The sequence below is a fragment of the Lontra canadensis genome, unplaced genomic scaffold (assembly GCF_010015895.1).
Source record: "Lontra canadensis isolate GAN:19392208 unplaced genomic scaffold, GSC_riverotter_1.0 scaffold17, whole genome shotgun sequence".
Classification (NCBI taxonomy): Eukaryota; Metazoa; Chordata; class Mammalia; order Carnivora; family Mustelidae; genus Lontra; species Lontra canadensis.
Window position 1 is genome coordinate 13,147,733 of NW_022631011.1, and position 15,841 is coordinate 13,163,573.

At 33.9% G+C, this 15,841-nt stretch overlaps 1 protein-coding gene across 5 annotated transcripts in view; it reads left to right on the forward strand.

Annotated features, from left to right (window-relative positions):
* Positions 1-15,841, forward strand: part of CCDC178 (coiled-coil domain containing 178) — a 427,466-nt gene that overhangs the window by 156,190 nt on the left and 255,435 nt on the right. For all 5 annotated transcript variants that reach the window (XM_032859669.1, XM_032859672.1, XM_032859673.1 and 2 more), the window contains 3 exons: positions 8,461-8,523; positions 10,009-10,170; positions 11,790-11,903. In XM_032859669.1, the coding sequence (XP_032715560.1) occupies positions 8,461-8,523; positions 10,009-10,170; positions 11,790-11,903 (339 nt within the window). The remainder of the gene's footprint in view (positions 1-8,460; positions 8,524-10,008; positions 10,171-11,789; positions 11,904-15,841) is intronic.

Genomic DNA, 15,841 nt, shown 5'->3' on the forward strand with positions numbered 1-15,841 from the left:
TTTTGCTATATCCTACAAATTTTGATAAATTGTGTTTTTGTTTTTATTTAGTTCAAAATATTTATAAATTTTTTGTGATGTATTCCTTAGCCATATGTTTTTTAGAGATATGTTGTTTAGTCTATATATTTTGGGATTTTCCAGTGACCTTTCTGTTATTGATTTCTAGTTTAATTCCATAGTGACCTAAAAGCAAACATTGTATGATTTCTAGTTTTTAAACCTTGTTTAGGTGTTTAGGGATTACTTTTAATGCTAGAAAAAGACAATGTGTTATGTCCTTATAATGTTCTAACCACAGGAATCTGGTCTAGAACTTTATAGTTTAAACGGTTATATGATTTTGCTTGAGTTCTTTTTCAAATATTTATAACAACCCTTAACTCTTCTTTAGAGAAAAATCTTGGGCTTCCCCTCAAATACTGTTTGTTAATGTCTGAGACAATGATTATATAGGACCTTCATCTGAGAAAAGTAAAAATTAAAAGTTTCTAAAAAACTTTCTCAGACATCGTAAATTTTACCACTTCGGGCCTTAGAGAATGTCCCATTCAATTAGCAATAAAATAGCTTTAGTAAGCCAAAATGTTATTTGTGTACTATACAGCTTCTATCATGATTTTGATTGAGACTGGTGATATTTTAAAATGGTTAGAAAATGGACATTCTAATAATTTATTTATTTTGATTCTTAAAGATTTATGCCTATTAGTCAAATATAAAGCATATTACTCTTGACCCATGTAGCTTTTATTGAATTATAAGTTGATATTGCATTCTTGACTTTTAACAAAGGTTGTTAAAAGTAATGGTCAAAATGGATTATTGGTGCTTGGTTTTTTAAATTAATGAAAGATGTCATATTGTTCCAGATGCTCAAAAACCTATGCACTTAATTTATGTTAGATTTCAGAATTAAGAAAAAAATTTCTTGATAAAATTATATTCCTTCTCTCCTTAATAATTGGCAGTCTCTAATGTTTCATGTTTCCTTCTGTTTTTTTTTTTTTTTTAAAGGATTTTATTTATTTGACAGGGATCACAAGTAGGCAGAGAGGCAGGCAGAGAGAGAGAGGAAGGGAAGCAGGCTCCGTGATGAGCAGAGAGCCCGATGCGGGGCTCCATCCCAGGACCCTGAGATCATGACCTGAGCCGAAGGCAGGGGCTTTTAACCCACTGAGCCACCCAGGCGCCCCCCCCGCCGCCCTTCTGGTTTAAGCAGCTCAGAAACTCAGAATCATATATGCTGTAGGTTGCAAACACAGTCACTCCTCTTTGTCCCTTTCTGTGTTCCATATTAACAGATTAGACCATGTACTCTTTTACTTTTGTTTCGGTGCTTTTAATTTACTAAGATTCTTCCCTACTCCATTCAGAGATAAAATACTTTGCCAAAATTAGGTCAGAGGAAGCCGTTACTATTATATTGGGAGCATTCACATTAATGATAAATGTTTGCTGGGGAAAAGAGTTAAGGTACAGACAAAACAGAAATAGTGTGAAGGTATATTGGCATTTAAGTCCTTAAAATGGCAGTTGTGTATTCCCTTAATCAAGCTTCAGAAGAGTTCATTTTCTTAACATATAGTGAGAGAGTAAAATGTACTTAAAAATGTGATAAAAATAAAGCATTGGGCACTCAGAATTCTTGATGGTGTAAAGCACTTGAGGACAAAATAAAACTTTATTTGCCTTGCTGGGAACATAACTTCCTTCCCAATTCTCCTGGATTAGAGTTTTGTTGTCAGAAAAAAAAAAAAAAGGAGGGCAAATTGGCTTTAGTGTTTTCATTTAAATCTCTGAATTTTGATTCTACTTTTTCTCTGCCTTTTTTAAGTGTAATGTGATTTTGTTGAAAGGGGATGGATTTTGGAGTCAGATGTTTCTTCTTTTTTTTTTTTTTTAAAGATTTTATTTATTTATTTGACACAGAGAGATCACAAGTAGACAGAGAGGCAGGCAGAGAGAGAGGGAAGCAGGCTCCCCGCTGAGCAGAGAGCCCGATGCGGGACTCGATCCCAGGACCCTGAGATCATGACCTGAGCTGAAGGCAGCGGCTTAACCCACTGAGCCACCCAGGCGCCCTCTTTTTTTTTTTTTTTTAAGATTTTATTTATTTGTCAGAGAGAGAGAGGGAGAGAGAGCAAGCACAGGCAGACAGAATGGCAGGCAGAGGCAGAGGGAGAAGCAGGCTCCCTGCCGAGCAAGGAGCCCGATGCGGGACTCGATCCCAGGATACTGGGATCATGACCTGAGCCGAAGGCAGCGGCTTAACCCACTGAGCCACCCAGGCGTCCCTGGAGTCAGATGTTTCTTAATTTGAATCCTGGTTCTGCTAATCATTTATTCAGGGAATATTAAGAATATTCACCAGTAAGAGCTTAAGTTTGTGATCTCATAAATGAGTGTAACAATATGTGTATTGTACCTCTGTGTGATGATACTCTATATAAAACATTGAATTTGGAGCCTGACAAATACTCAAAAGTATTGGGGATGAACAGCGTGAAGAATACTGCCCAGAATGGGACTAGCTTCACTCTTTAGGAGAAAACAGTATTTAATAACCAACCCACATATTTACCTCTGGACTCTGTCTCCTGATAAATATGCAGATTCTAAACAACACATTGAAAGTAATACTAGCTATTTGTTGACTGCTTAATGTGGATGTTGGCCCAGGCAAACTATTTTATGTGTTTTGTCTTCTTCTACTCCTGGAATAATTTTGTGGAAAAGAAATGTTATCCCAATTTTACATATTTGAAAACTAATATTTGATAATTTTTTTATTGATACAGCAACCATGATAACCTGTACTCCATGTAAATTGGTAGAACCTTTCCAGAAAGTATTTTATCAATATATGTAAAAACCTTTTTATCTATTTTTAAAAACTTTTACTATTAAAATATGGCATACACACACACACACACACACACACACACTGTAGTCAATATTATATCTGTTTCAGGTACGTGACATGATTCAACAATTCTATACATCACACAGTTCTGACCACTATAAGTGTAATTACCATCTGTTACCATACGATGTCATTACAATATTATTAACTACATTCCCTATGCTATACTTTTCATCTCTATGACTTATTTATTTCACAACTGGAAATTTGTGTCTCTGAATTCCTTTCATCTATTTCTTGCATCCACCCATGCTTCTCCTCCTCTGACAGCTATCAATTTGTTCCCTGTATTTAAAAATTTGTTTCCTCTTTGCTTGTTTTAAATTCCACATATAAGTAAAATCATACAGTATTTGTCTTTCTTTGTCTGACTTATTTCACTTAGCATGATGTTTTCTAAGTCCATCCATGTTGGTACACATGGCAAGATTTCATCATTTTTTATGGCTGAGTTGTATCCCGTAGCATATATGTATACAATATCTTCTTTATCCATTCACCTGTTGAAAGACACTGAGATTGCTTCCCTATCTTGGCTGTTGTGATTAATGCTGCAGTGAACATAGGGGTGCATGTATATTTTTGAGTTAGTGTTTTTGTTTTCTTTGGATAAATACTTGATAGTAGAATTAGTGGATTGTATGGTATGTATATTTTTAATTCATTGGGGAACCTCCATACTGTTTTCCATAGTGGTTGCACCAATTTTTATTCTCACTGACAGCATATGAGGCTTCCCTTTTCTCCATATTCTTGTCAACACTTGTTATTTCTTGTCTTTTTGATTTTACCCATTCTGCCTGGTGCAAAGTCATATCTCATGGTTTGACTTACATTTCACTGGTGATTAGTGATATTGAGTATCTTTTCATGTGTTTGTTGGCCATTTGTATGTCTTCTTTGGAAACGTCTATTTAGGTTTTCTGCCCATTTTAAAAAATTATTTGGTTTTTTGGTGTTTAATTGTAGAATTCCTTTATATACTTTGGATGTGACCCCTTATTGGATATAACATTGGAAAATATCTTCTCCAGGCATTCAGTAGACATCCTTTCATTTTGATGATGGTTTCCTTTGCTGTGAAAAACGTTTCTTATTTTGGTGTAGTCCCAATTGTTTATTTTTGACTTTGTTTCTTTTGCTTGAGGAGACATATTCATAAATATGTTGCTCAGGCTGATGTATAAAAGATTACTACCTATATCTTCTTTTAGGAGTTTTATTGTTTCAGGTCTCACATTTAGATCTTTAATCCATATTATTTTTGTTTTTGACATAAGATAGTGGTTCAGTTTCACTCTTTTGAATCTAGTTGTCCCGTTTTTATCAACATCATTTATTGAAGAGACTGCCTTTTCCTTATTACATATTTTTGCCTCCTTTGCCACAGATTAATTGACCATATAACCATTGGGTTTATTTCGGCACTCTTTATTCTGTTCCACTGATCTATGTGTCTATTTTTGTACCAGTTCCAAATTGTTTTGATTACTGTAGCTTTATAGTAAATTTTGAAATCTGGAATTATGGTACCTCCAGCTTTGTTCTTTCTCAAGATTGCTTTGGTTACTAAGCTCTTTTATGATTCCATACAAATTTTGGGATTATTTGTTCTAGTTCTGTGAAAAATACTGTTGATATTTTGATAGGGATTGCATTGAATCTGTAGATTAGTATTTTGTGTAGTATAGATATTTTAACAACATTTATTTTTCCAATTCATGAGCATGGTGTATCATTTCATTTGTGTTGTCTTCACTTTCTTTCATCAGTGTCATACAGTTTTTAGAGTATAGGTCTTTTGCTTTCTTGGTTAAATTTATTCCTGATATTTTATTATTTTTGATACAATTTTAAATGGGATTGTTTTCTTAATTTCTTCTGCTGCTACTTTATTATTAATCTATAGAAATTAACAGATTTCTATGTATCATTTTGTATCCTGCAACTCTACTGTCTTCATTTATTAGTTCTAATAATTTTTAGTAGAGTCTTTAGGGTTTTCTATATATAGTATTATGTCATCGCCAAATAGTGACAGTATTACTTCTTCTTTAACCAATTTGGATACTTTTTATTGTTTTTTCTTGTCTGATTGCTGCAGCTGGGACTTTCAGTACTATGTTAAATAAAAGTGGTGATTGAGGACATGCTTGCTTTGTTCTTGATATAAAGGAAATCTTTCAATTTTTCACCACTGAATATGATATGAGCTCTTGGTTTGTCATGTATGGCCTTTATTATGTTGGGGTATGTTTTCTCTAAACTTACTTTGTTGAGAGTTTTTAATCATGAACAGCTGTTGGGTTTTGTCAGATGTTTTTTCTGCATCTGTTGAGGTCATCATATGGTTTTTATCCTTCATTTTGTTAGTGGCATGTCATGGTGACTGATTTGTGGATATTAAACCAGTGCATGTGGAGTACTTTATATACATTTGTAACTATAGTTAATTAACATTATTTCTAAAAATAAGACTTAAATAAAATCACCAGATAACAAAGATGAACAAAGACTACTAAGATACATGTTAAGTGTGTTTATAACAGTTACATAATAACAATAGGAAAATATGCTCCAGGAGGACAAGAACTGTTTTGTACACTACTGCATCTCAATGCCTAGAACAGTGCTTAAAACAAAGTAGGTACTCAGTAAATGTTTATGGAAAGCATGAATACATAGTTAACACATACCAGGAAAACTGAATACACAAATTTTCCAGTAATACAATATTTGTTAAAATATGTGAGTACAAGGATAAATATAAAATTCACTCAGTTTTTAATTAAAAAAATGGAAATTTTTTAGCGGCTGAGAAAGGTCTTACTAGGCTGACTCTACCAAAGAGAACAACTTAATGCCTGGACCTAAAAAGAAATAAAACAAAAAGTCACAATACGTATCTCTGGGTTTGTGGATTCAGGTTATTTTAATTTTACTCTTTGTAATTTAAAAATGTTCCTAAAGATGGTGGGGTTATAGACATTGTTGGGGGAGGTGTGTGCTGAGGTGAGTGCTGTGAAGTGTACCAGTTCCAAATTGTTTTGATTACTGTAGTACCCCTGGGGCTAAAAATACATTATATGAAAAAATAAAAAATAAAAAATAAAAATACATTATATGTTTATAAAAATATAAAAAAATTAAAAAATTGTTTCTAAAGAAAAAAAAATCACATATTTTCATAGAAAAAGAAAGATAAAATAGTACCCTTGTGTTTATTTTTAGAAAGAATCCATTTTGGTTGTTGGACTTTTTCTTAGCATCCTGGCCACTAAACAGTACTTTAACAATGTAGAGCAGGAGCTTCTCCGTCCAAATCAGTTCTTTGCAGAAATCTAATTTTTTCTTTATGGTCATAACTCTTAATTTTAAAGTCTATTTATTTCTGTCCCTGGTCTTAGACCTTTTATAATTATTTGAGTTCTCCAACTTTTGTCTTAGGTCCCCTCCATCACTGGAAAGCAGACTGATGCTACTTCCTTGATTCTGAGCTTATATCTATTTTTATTTAGTATTTACACCTCTTTTCTCTTTAAAAGTGTTTTTCTGGACACAGCATTCTTATATTGCTCTTCAGTTCTTGGGCCTAGAATAGGCGTCTCTCTAGTAGAATAGCTCTTTGCTGCCACCTTCTGGTTTTTGGCTGCTAAAGCCAGGCAGCAGGTCAAAGGTGACTGTTTCTGTGTGGGCTGTTCCTAGCATCTGAGAATGCTCCCCCTTTTCTTTGGTTTCTTTCGAGCTCTTCAAAGTGATCTTTTGATACATTTTATTCTCCAAAACCAGAATTAACGAGTTGTTACAGAGACTTTATGTTTCTGAAGCCAAAACTTTATACCAACTTTTAACAGAGAAAGCTTTTTGATCTCCACTCTAGAGAATATCAGAATATCAGAATATCTAGAATAGTAGAGGGGGCAGCCACAGCCTTTATGGATGAAGAAAGTACCCAAAGAAGTGATAAGCATGGAAGAGGCTGCCTTCCCCCAAAGCAGAGTAAGGTCTTACAGGAGAGAGTGTGGCTGTGTCTCAGTGGATGACCACAAGCAGCCACTTGCCAGATCCATGAGAATTTGATGGCTGTTAAATGGAGTTTGAATGGAGTTTCTGGGTAGAGAACTTGGCTGGAGGGTAAGCACCATTGGTCTTCTACATACCAGCTGGCAGCAATTCTGTGGAAAGAAGAAAATAACTGGAATCAGAACAAGGACGTGAAGCGCCTTACTGCAGCTTTGTAAGCCCCTCCACTGCCCTCTATTGACAAAGCCTAACTTAACTCCAGCTGGCAAAAGAAAACTACATATACAGCTCCAGCATCTCAAATTAGAGTAAAGAGTGGATTTAGAACTAAGAGGCAATGATTAGATGACTGACACAAAGATGTAGTTCACATGCAAATTTCTCTAGTTTGGTTGATTTCTGTATGTAACTTAGGACCATGCATTCCATTTATCTCATAACTTTTGAGTCTGCTTTCCTCTTCAACAAATTTGTTGAAGAGCCTAGATCTGTTACTTCGGAGCTCTCACATGAATTTATTTTTTGTTCATTGTTAGATTCAGGTTAAACACTTTGGGCAGGAGTATTACGTAGTTACAATATTGTGTCAGTGAAACATCACAAAGCGCATGGTAGAAGTTTGTCTCATTATTACTGATAGTAAGTTTGAGCATTTGGTTAAAGTTATGACCAACAGATGTCCCAACCTTGGGATCAAAAGCAGTTTGTTTGTTGTTAATACATTTATTCAACATATTATTTATTTAGAAAGTGTTTTTACAACTACTGTGTAACTCTGTCACTCTCCAGCCTCTCTTCTTGAACATTTTCAATAATAGTTCAGCTGGTATTGTACTAAGAAGACCACATGCTGTCTCTTGTGTTAAGTCTACACTATTATGTATCCATTTAAACCTGATACTGTTTTTAACAGCTACGTGATGCATGTTGCATAATTAAAAGGCAGTATCTCTGATTGTGAGGCAATGTCAAGTATAACTATGGAGAGTTCAAATCTATCCAAATATTTTTGCCTCTAACTTCGAAGGAATGATTTTTTTTTTTAAGAAAAAAAAATTTTTTATTCTAGCCAGATGGAGAACCAGGTCACATTTTACAAACTTCAGACTTAAATTATGTCTATCGTGTTTTCAAAATTGAATGTGTGCCTCCTGAAAGTAATATTAAAAACAAACTGATTGTTTTTAAAAAGGAATTGAAGACTTGTTAGTTTTCCCTTTTTGGTTACCTTGATATTTTACTTCAGGGTTATAAAGTACAAACTGAACTGAACTGAAATTTTGTGTTCTTTTTCTTGGGATTGTATCACTTACTAACTTTGCTTCAAATAACATCAGAAGTTTTGTTTGGCTTGTTGGTTGGTTTTTGTTTTTTTGTAATACCCCATTTTATGAATATTTTACTCTTTATTATAATATAAATAAGATGTATCTTGTTTTAGCAATTGTCTTTAATAATGTTTTCTGATATTCTACAAATAAAACCTTTTTAAAAAATTTGATAATTTGTAGGGTAGAGAAGAATTCTTGAAAAAACTCACACGAGGTGAAGTAGCTAATGGAATGATGATTCAGGTAATCCTAATTTCGTTTCAATATTTTATTCTTCCTTTAATTTGCATTTTACTTAGCATTTTAAATTTGCCTGTAATGAGGCATCTTTTCACTACTTGGTTTGCAAGCCAGCAGTTTTCTCTCCTTAGCTGATGACAGTGCCCTCTGTGTACGACTAGCAGTGTCTGATCATGCATAAAGAAACTGACCTCCCATACACATATCTCATTTTGTGGCTTAATGGGAATTTCTGCCAGTCTAGTAAAAGGGCAGTGAGATCTTATTCCTAAGTGTCTCTTTAGTTTGCTTTGTGATGATGTTATGTTTTCTTTACTTTTAGTGCCTTTCAATGGAATTTCTTTATTTAACACTGAAAGAAAAATATGCTACAATATTTCTTTTTTTTTTTTTTAAGACTTTTATTTATTTATTTGACAGAGAGAGACACAGCAAGAGAGGGAACACAAGCAGGGGGAGTGGGGGAGGGAGAAGCAAGCTTCCCACCAAGCAGGGAGCCGGATGTGGGGCTCCATCCCAGGACCCTGGGATCATGACCTGAGCCAAAGACAGACGCTTGACGCCTGAGTCACCCAGGCGCCCCTGCTACGATATTTCCATATACAGATTTTGAAATTAAATGATTATATCTAGCAAAATAAATTTTAATTTTTTTTTTAATCTCTATCACCTGCATATGCTTTGGAATCAGGGTTGGGTGTTTTGATGCTTGGCATGTTTCTAGAATGCCTCCCTTTCAGAAATAAACAAATATTTAAAATTATGAAAATAAAATCAAGAGGCAAAACAGTTCAAAACAGTGTTATTTTATATACTTCTTTGAGATTATCTGGACCTCTGGCCTTCTTCCATATAAACACAAATTGTGATTTCTTCTGTTAGGAAATTCAGTATTTTCAAACATATAAAAGCAGTGTTTCTCTATTTCTATATGCTGAAAATGCCAAATTTTCTGATTTATTTTTCTATGAATATATATGTTCAGTAATTCCATAATCTTCTATCCCTCTCTGCTTCATATTTTGTCATTAACTTCTTGTTCATTGGTTTTATTGGATCTTAGATTACAGGAATTACATATATTTCAATATTTGATGTTAGTATGATTCTTAACCTTATTATCCTCAATACTTACTTAAGAATGTTTGACTTTTTATTGTCTATATTAAAATTTTCTCTCATTTTTTTCTAATTGTGTATCATATAAATATGCTATATTCATACCTACTGCTTTTTATGGTGGCATTTTTTTTTTTAATTTTTAAATAGCAACAAAAACTACTGCCTGGCTCAGGACTGAGACTCAATAAACATTTTTTTTTTAAGTTTTTAATTCCAGTTAGTTAACACATAGTGAAATATTAGTTTCATGTGTACAATATAGTGATTCAGCAATTCTATACATCACCCTGTGCTCATTACAAGTGTACTCCTTAGTCCCCATGTTTAGGTAATTAATAACTGAATGAATTATTTAAAATCTGGCAGAAAAAACTGTATTCCATCCAAGAAGAACAGATACTTGAGAGGCGGGATCTTTTGGAAAATAAAGCAATGTGTACCCTAGCACTGGCAAAACTTGGGACACCTCTACTTCAACTAGAAGCAGATGCTATAAGAATCAGAACTATCCACAAAGAACATTCTGATGTAAGCATTTATAATTAATCCAGAAGCTAATTTCCAGGAATATTTAAGTCAATAAACCACGTATGTGATTTTACATTATTACTTGGAATATTATGATTTCACATAGAAAGACATAAAAACATGAACAAAATATGTATTTTACGAACACACAACTAATCTATAGTGGAACTACATAGCAAGACTATGAATGCTATTACCGGGAACCCCGTACTCTATATTAGAGTGTACTTAGGCAAACAGTTTTCAAATAAAATGAGTAGTGATTTATTTGGTGTGATTGCCCACTATGTTAAATTTAATTCAAAGTCTTTACTGCTTGTTAATAAAATGCTAAAGCTATGTTTGCTCAAATGTAAAATATAATGCATCTTGACATTTTTATGGCAAATATTTGATGTATGTAGAAGAAGTTAAGACACCTAGGATGAAAAATAAAGCAAATGTCGATAAAATATTTTCAAAACAACAAGTTTATGGCAGTAACTGATATTGCTAGCCCTTCCCAAAGAAAAATTAAGTAGAAAAATATGTATGCATCATGTCATTAGTCTTTTGGATAAGTAGAGGGTGTGGTAAGAGTTATATATTCTGGTCCTTAGATGCAGGGAGGACATACATATATTCATTTGGGCCATTTTGGCAACAGGATTTTTTTTTTCCTTTGTAAATGATGATGTAATTTTATATTCTGAGTCTTTAAAAATTTTCAGTGTTTTTTTAAATTTAAAAAACTTTATGATTTAGAAAATGTTCCCATTATGAAAGTTTATTTTGATCTTCAAAGTCTCCCTATGAAATGGCCAAGACAGAGTTTATCTGGATCACAGACTTCAGAAAACTTGGGCCTAAATGTGTGAAGCAGCTGTACAAGGCCACAAAACATGGCAACAACAAATTCTGAGTATACTACTATATTCAGGGCTCTTAATTGCTTATCCTAGAGCTCATGTAATGAATATATAACCAGTACTAACACCTCGTGAGATAAATGATTTTAATAATGGCTCCTCCTTACATTAGTGAAATTTATTAATTGCTTCAAAAGGCTCCTCCTTACATTAGTGAAATTTATTAATTGCTTCAAAAGGCTCAGTATAATCATCTGAGTTTAATGAATTCCTGAAAAGATTAATGACTTTTATTCCCCCTTATTTTATAATAGCCATTGTTTTATCTCATCTTATACTTGGGTAATCATTTTTGTTTTTATTATGTTTTAAGTTTATAAGTTATAAGAACTATCAATGTAACACAAACTCTTGAAAACAATAAGTTTTTATGTACTTTTGGTAATGATTACTAACAATTTGTATTTGCAGTTTCAATTTTGGTTAAGATATTTTAAATATCATGGTGAAAACTTGCAATTTCTATGTGAGTTTTTTAGTTTTTTTATTTAGCTAAAATTGGTTAGGTTTTGGTTTTCTCCAATAATTCTAAATGGAATATTGGGATGTGGATATCATAATATGTTTTTGTAATTCATGTTTGGTGGTCCTTTTCCCTTATACCAAAATATATATTGTTATTATTAATATAGCCACTTGGAAACTATTTAGTCTAACCCGTGATAATTGGATTGCAAATGTTACACATCTTAATTTCTGAATGTCTTCTAGATATTAAATGATATAATTGAGAGGAGAGACTATGTTAAAAGAAATGTGGAACGAACTAAGCAAAAATTACGAAGAAGGGGGAAGAAAACCCGTGATGCAATAACAGAAACCGAGGTAAGAAATTTAACATAAAAAATAATTTTGAATTTACAACTTCTTTATGTCAATGAAAACTTTTCAGGCAAATTTATTTTAGGTGGATGCCTCTCATTTCTAATTGGTTACAGTAAGTAGTTCCTATACACATACACACACATACACGCACCACACATGCACACACACACAGTCTCTGTGTCTTCATTTTTTCTCTCTTACGGTGGTTTTCCCATTGTACTAGTGCATCCTCCTGTAAACCTATCCTACAAAGTAGGGGTGGGGATTTGTATTGTATTAAATAGTACCGTGTTTCTACAGATGGGACCAATATACAGACTGAAACGTCTGTTAATATCCGACATCTTGGTTTTACCCTCAAGCTGGTGTATAGGCAGCATGAACAAGTGGTCATATATCAAAAGGGCTTCAGGGATTTTTCCAAATTAGAAATATTTGCTCCCTGAAAATCTTCTTCTCTTTAATATTCTGTCTTAAGAGAATCTCTGGGTATGGGGAAGTAGAGACAGTCCTTTGTCTTTAACTTGCTGTACTCTGGATATGCTTTAAAGGTAGCACCAAATGGATTTGTTGGTGGACAGCATGTTGGCTATGAGATAGAGGTGTAATCATATCACTTTTTTTTCCAGGATTAGGTTTTTTTTTTAAATATAATTTTTAATTTTTTTCTTAACATATAATGTATTATTAGCCTCAAGGGTACAGGTCTGTGAATCACCGGGTTTACACACTTCATAGCACATACCTTCCCCAATGTCCATAACCCCACCACCCTCTCCCTACCCCACTGTACTAAGCCACAAAAGAAATGTAAACATTATTAAGGAAAATAGTAGTAATAATACCAACAGATACTGTTATTTTGCATGTTCTCTGTATACCAGGCACTATTATAAGTGCTCAGACACATTAACTCATTTCAACTTCATAATAACTCTGTGAAGATTGTGCTATTATTATCCCCATTCTACAGTTGAAAAATCTCATATCTTATTTTCGAATTAGCTTGTTCAGTTTCACTCAGCTCATTAATGGAGGAGTTGAGATTCACTAAATCCAACACTGGCCTTAGAGTCTGTACTATTACATTATTCTGGTCAGATCATACAGGTTACTTTTGTTGAATACAATGAAGCAAATTCAGAACGCAATAACAAAAAAAAATAGAACAAAAAAGAAAAGAGATTACTTGAAATATTTCTTAAATTACTTTTTTTCATCATTTGGCATCTGTGTTAAGGAGTATTTAGAAGCACAAATTGTTTACAAATGACTGATGATGAACTATACAGCAAAATTTACAGAACTAGGCCAAGGTAATACATTAGTGTTACCAATAAATTATCTTGGTAAGAAAAACTTAAAGTACCTGGCATACCTGTAAGGACAAAAAGAGGATAAAAACAGCCATGGGAAAAATTATAAGAGAAATGATTTTATATAGTAGTGGAAGAAAGAATGCTATTTTGCATAACATTTTCTTTTAAAATTTAGATGAATTATATATTGATAAAATACAAATAATGAAAACCGGATAAAGAGGGAAAATCACAACAAGTGTAGAGTACAAATTACAGAATAAATGTAATTTGTCTATACCACTGACCACAAGAACAAGCACAGGGGCACTTGGGTGGCTCAGTCGGTTAGCCTCTGACTCTTGATTTCAGCTCAGGTCATGATCTCGGGGTTGTGAGATTGAGCCCCTCGTCAGGCTTACCTGAGGTTCTCTTACTCCCTCTCCCTGTGCCCCTCTCCCCCAGCTTGCATGTATGCATACTCTCTCTCTAAAAGCAGAAAAGAACAACAACAACAACCAAAAAAACCAAGACAAAACAACAACAAAAAAACATGCCCAGATACTTTGCAGGCCTCCCTACAAAGATGAGATGCAGACCATAAGGAAGTATAGAAGGCTTCTAAATTCACTCTATAATAATAGAATTCTGGAACTATAACTGAAAAATGCTAGCTTGAAAAAAAATCTATAGGTGGTCTCACTTATGAACACAGATGACAAACTCTTAAATATATCAGTGAACTGAATTTTTACGTGTATTATGCAAAGTAAAATTCCTTTGAAGAATGTGAAGATGAGGGTGGCTCAGTTGGTTAACCCGCTGCCTTAGGCTCAGGTCATGATCCCAGGGTCCTGGGATCAAGTCCTGCATTGGACTCCTTGCTTGGCGGGGAGCCTGCTTCCCCCTCTCTGCTGCCTGCCTCTCAGCCTACTTGTGATCTCTCTGTCTCTGTCAAATAAATAAATAAAATCTAAAATTAAAAAATGTGAAGGTGAGTCAACATAAACAAATGTACAGCTGACACTTAAACAATGCAGGGTTTAGGCTGTGCCACGTGTAACTTTTGACTCCCCCAAAACTTAACCACTGATAGCCTGTTGTTGACTGGGAGCTTTGCTGATAACAGACAGTTGATTGACAAATAATTTTTATGCTACAGATATTATATACTGTATCTTTATGTTAAAGTAAGCTAGGCAAAAAAATGTTATTAGGAAAATCATAAGGAAGAAAAAATACATTTACAGCAGTGTGCCGTTAAAAATCTGCATGTGAGCGGACCTGCAAGTTCAAACCTGTGTTGTCCAAGGATCAACCGTACTACTATGATTCAGTACATTTTCAGAAATGAAAGACAACCTAAAATATTTAATAAAACACTATAGCCACTAATGATTTTCAGAAAGGCTTAACTATCTAGAAATAGAATGAAAACATCCTTACCTTGATAATATGTCATAGTGTTTCTACCAGTATTTTCCAGCTAACGCTCTACTTAATGGTGAAAGATTAAAAGTGTTTCCTTTAAAATCAGGAACAAAAACATTCAGACAAGTTTCTACTACTCAGCATACTATTGTTATTGACAACAAATTATTGTTAACAAGTCACAAAGGAAAAATATATATGTTGAACATGGCAATGGAAAACCACCCAGTTCTTATGTCCACATCTGAATACTAGTTTAAAAAATATTAACTAAAAATGGCCAAGGTGGCATGTTTAATAAATATAACAAATTTCAATGAAGAATATGAGTTAACACATTCTTTGTGTGTGCCCTCAATATTCTAGAAGGTACTAGGAGTTGAAGGGCTAGAGAAGAAGGACTAATTTTCTTTTATTTGTCCTTCAAATAAGTTTGTCTTTCCAATTACTGTTAAGCACTTAAGATATGTTAAACATTGTTGGAATTTGCCGGAATTGGGGAAATAAAAGGAGAACTTTGTTCACTCAAAAATTTTGTCATCTTGTTGGGGAACAGACAAGGACATAGAGAGCATTAATATGCTGTGACCAAAGCCATGACAGCAGTATAATGAGGTAGAAGAGTGTCATGGAGGAGGAAAACCTGACTGAACCCAGGGAATTGGGGAAGGTTTTTCAGAGGTTATATCTAAAAATGAGAATTACTAGTAGAGTAAATGAAGGTTAAATACTTACAGTACCATGCTGTTGTGGAGTACAGATGATACACAAAAAGCCTTAAAAAATTATTGTCACTGGGCGCCTGGGTGGCTCAGTGGGTTAAGCCTCTGCCTTCGGCTCAGGTCATGATCTCAGGATCCTGGGATCGAGCCCCATGTCAGGCTCTCTGCTCAGAAGGGAGCCTGCTTCCCCTCTCTCTCTGCCTGCCTCTCTGCCTACTTGTGATCTCTCTCTCTCTCTCTCTCTGTCAAATAAATAAATAAAATCTTAAAAAAAAATTATTGTCACTGAGATGATTCTGCTTCATCCTATTATTATCATTATTATTATAATATAATTTAAAAATTGATGAAGAAATGAAGTAAGGGCATTTTAGAAACAGGTGCTGTTTGAAAAGCAAAGATATGGAATAGTGCTATGTGTTTGTGGAATTGCAAGTAGTTTGGTATGACCAGAGAGCAGGGTACCCATTATAAGAGTGAAAAGAGA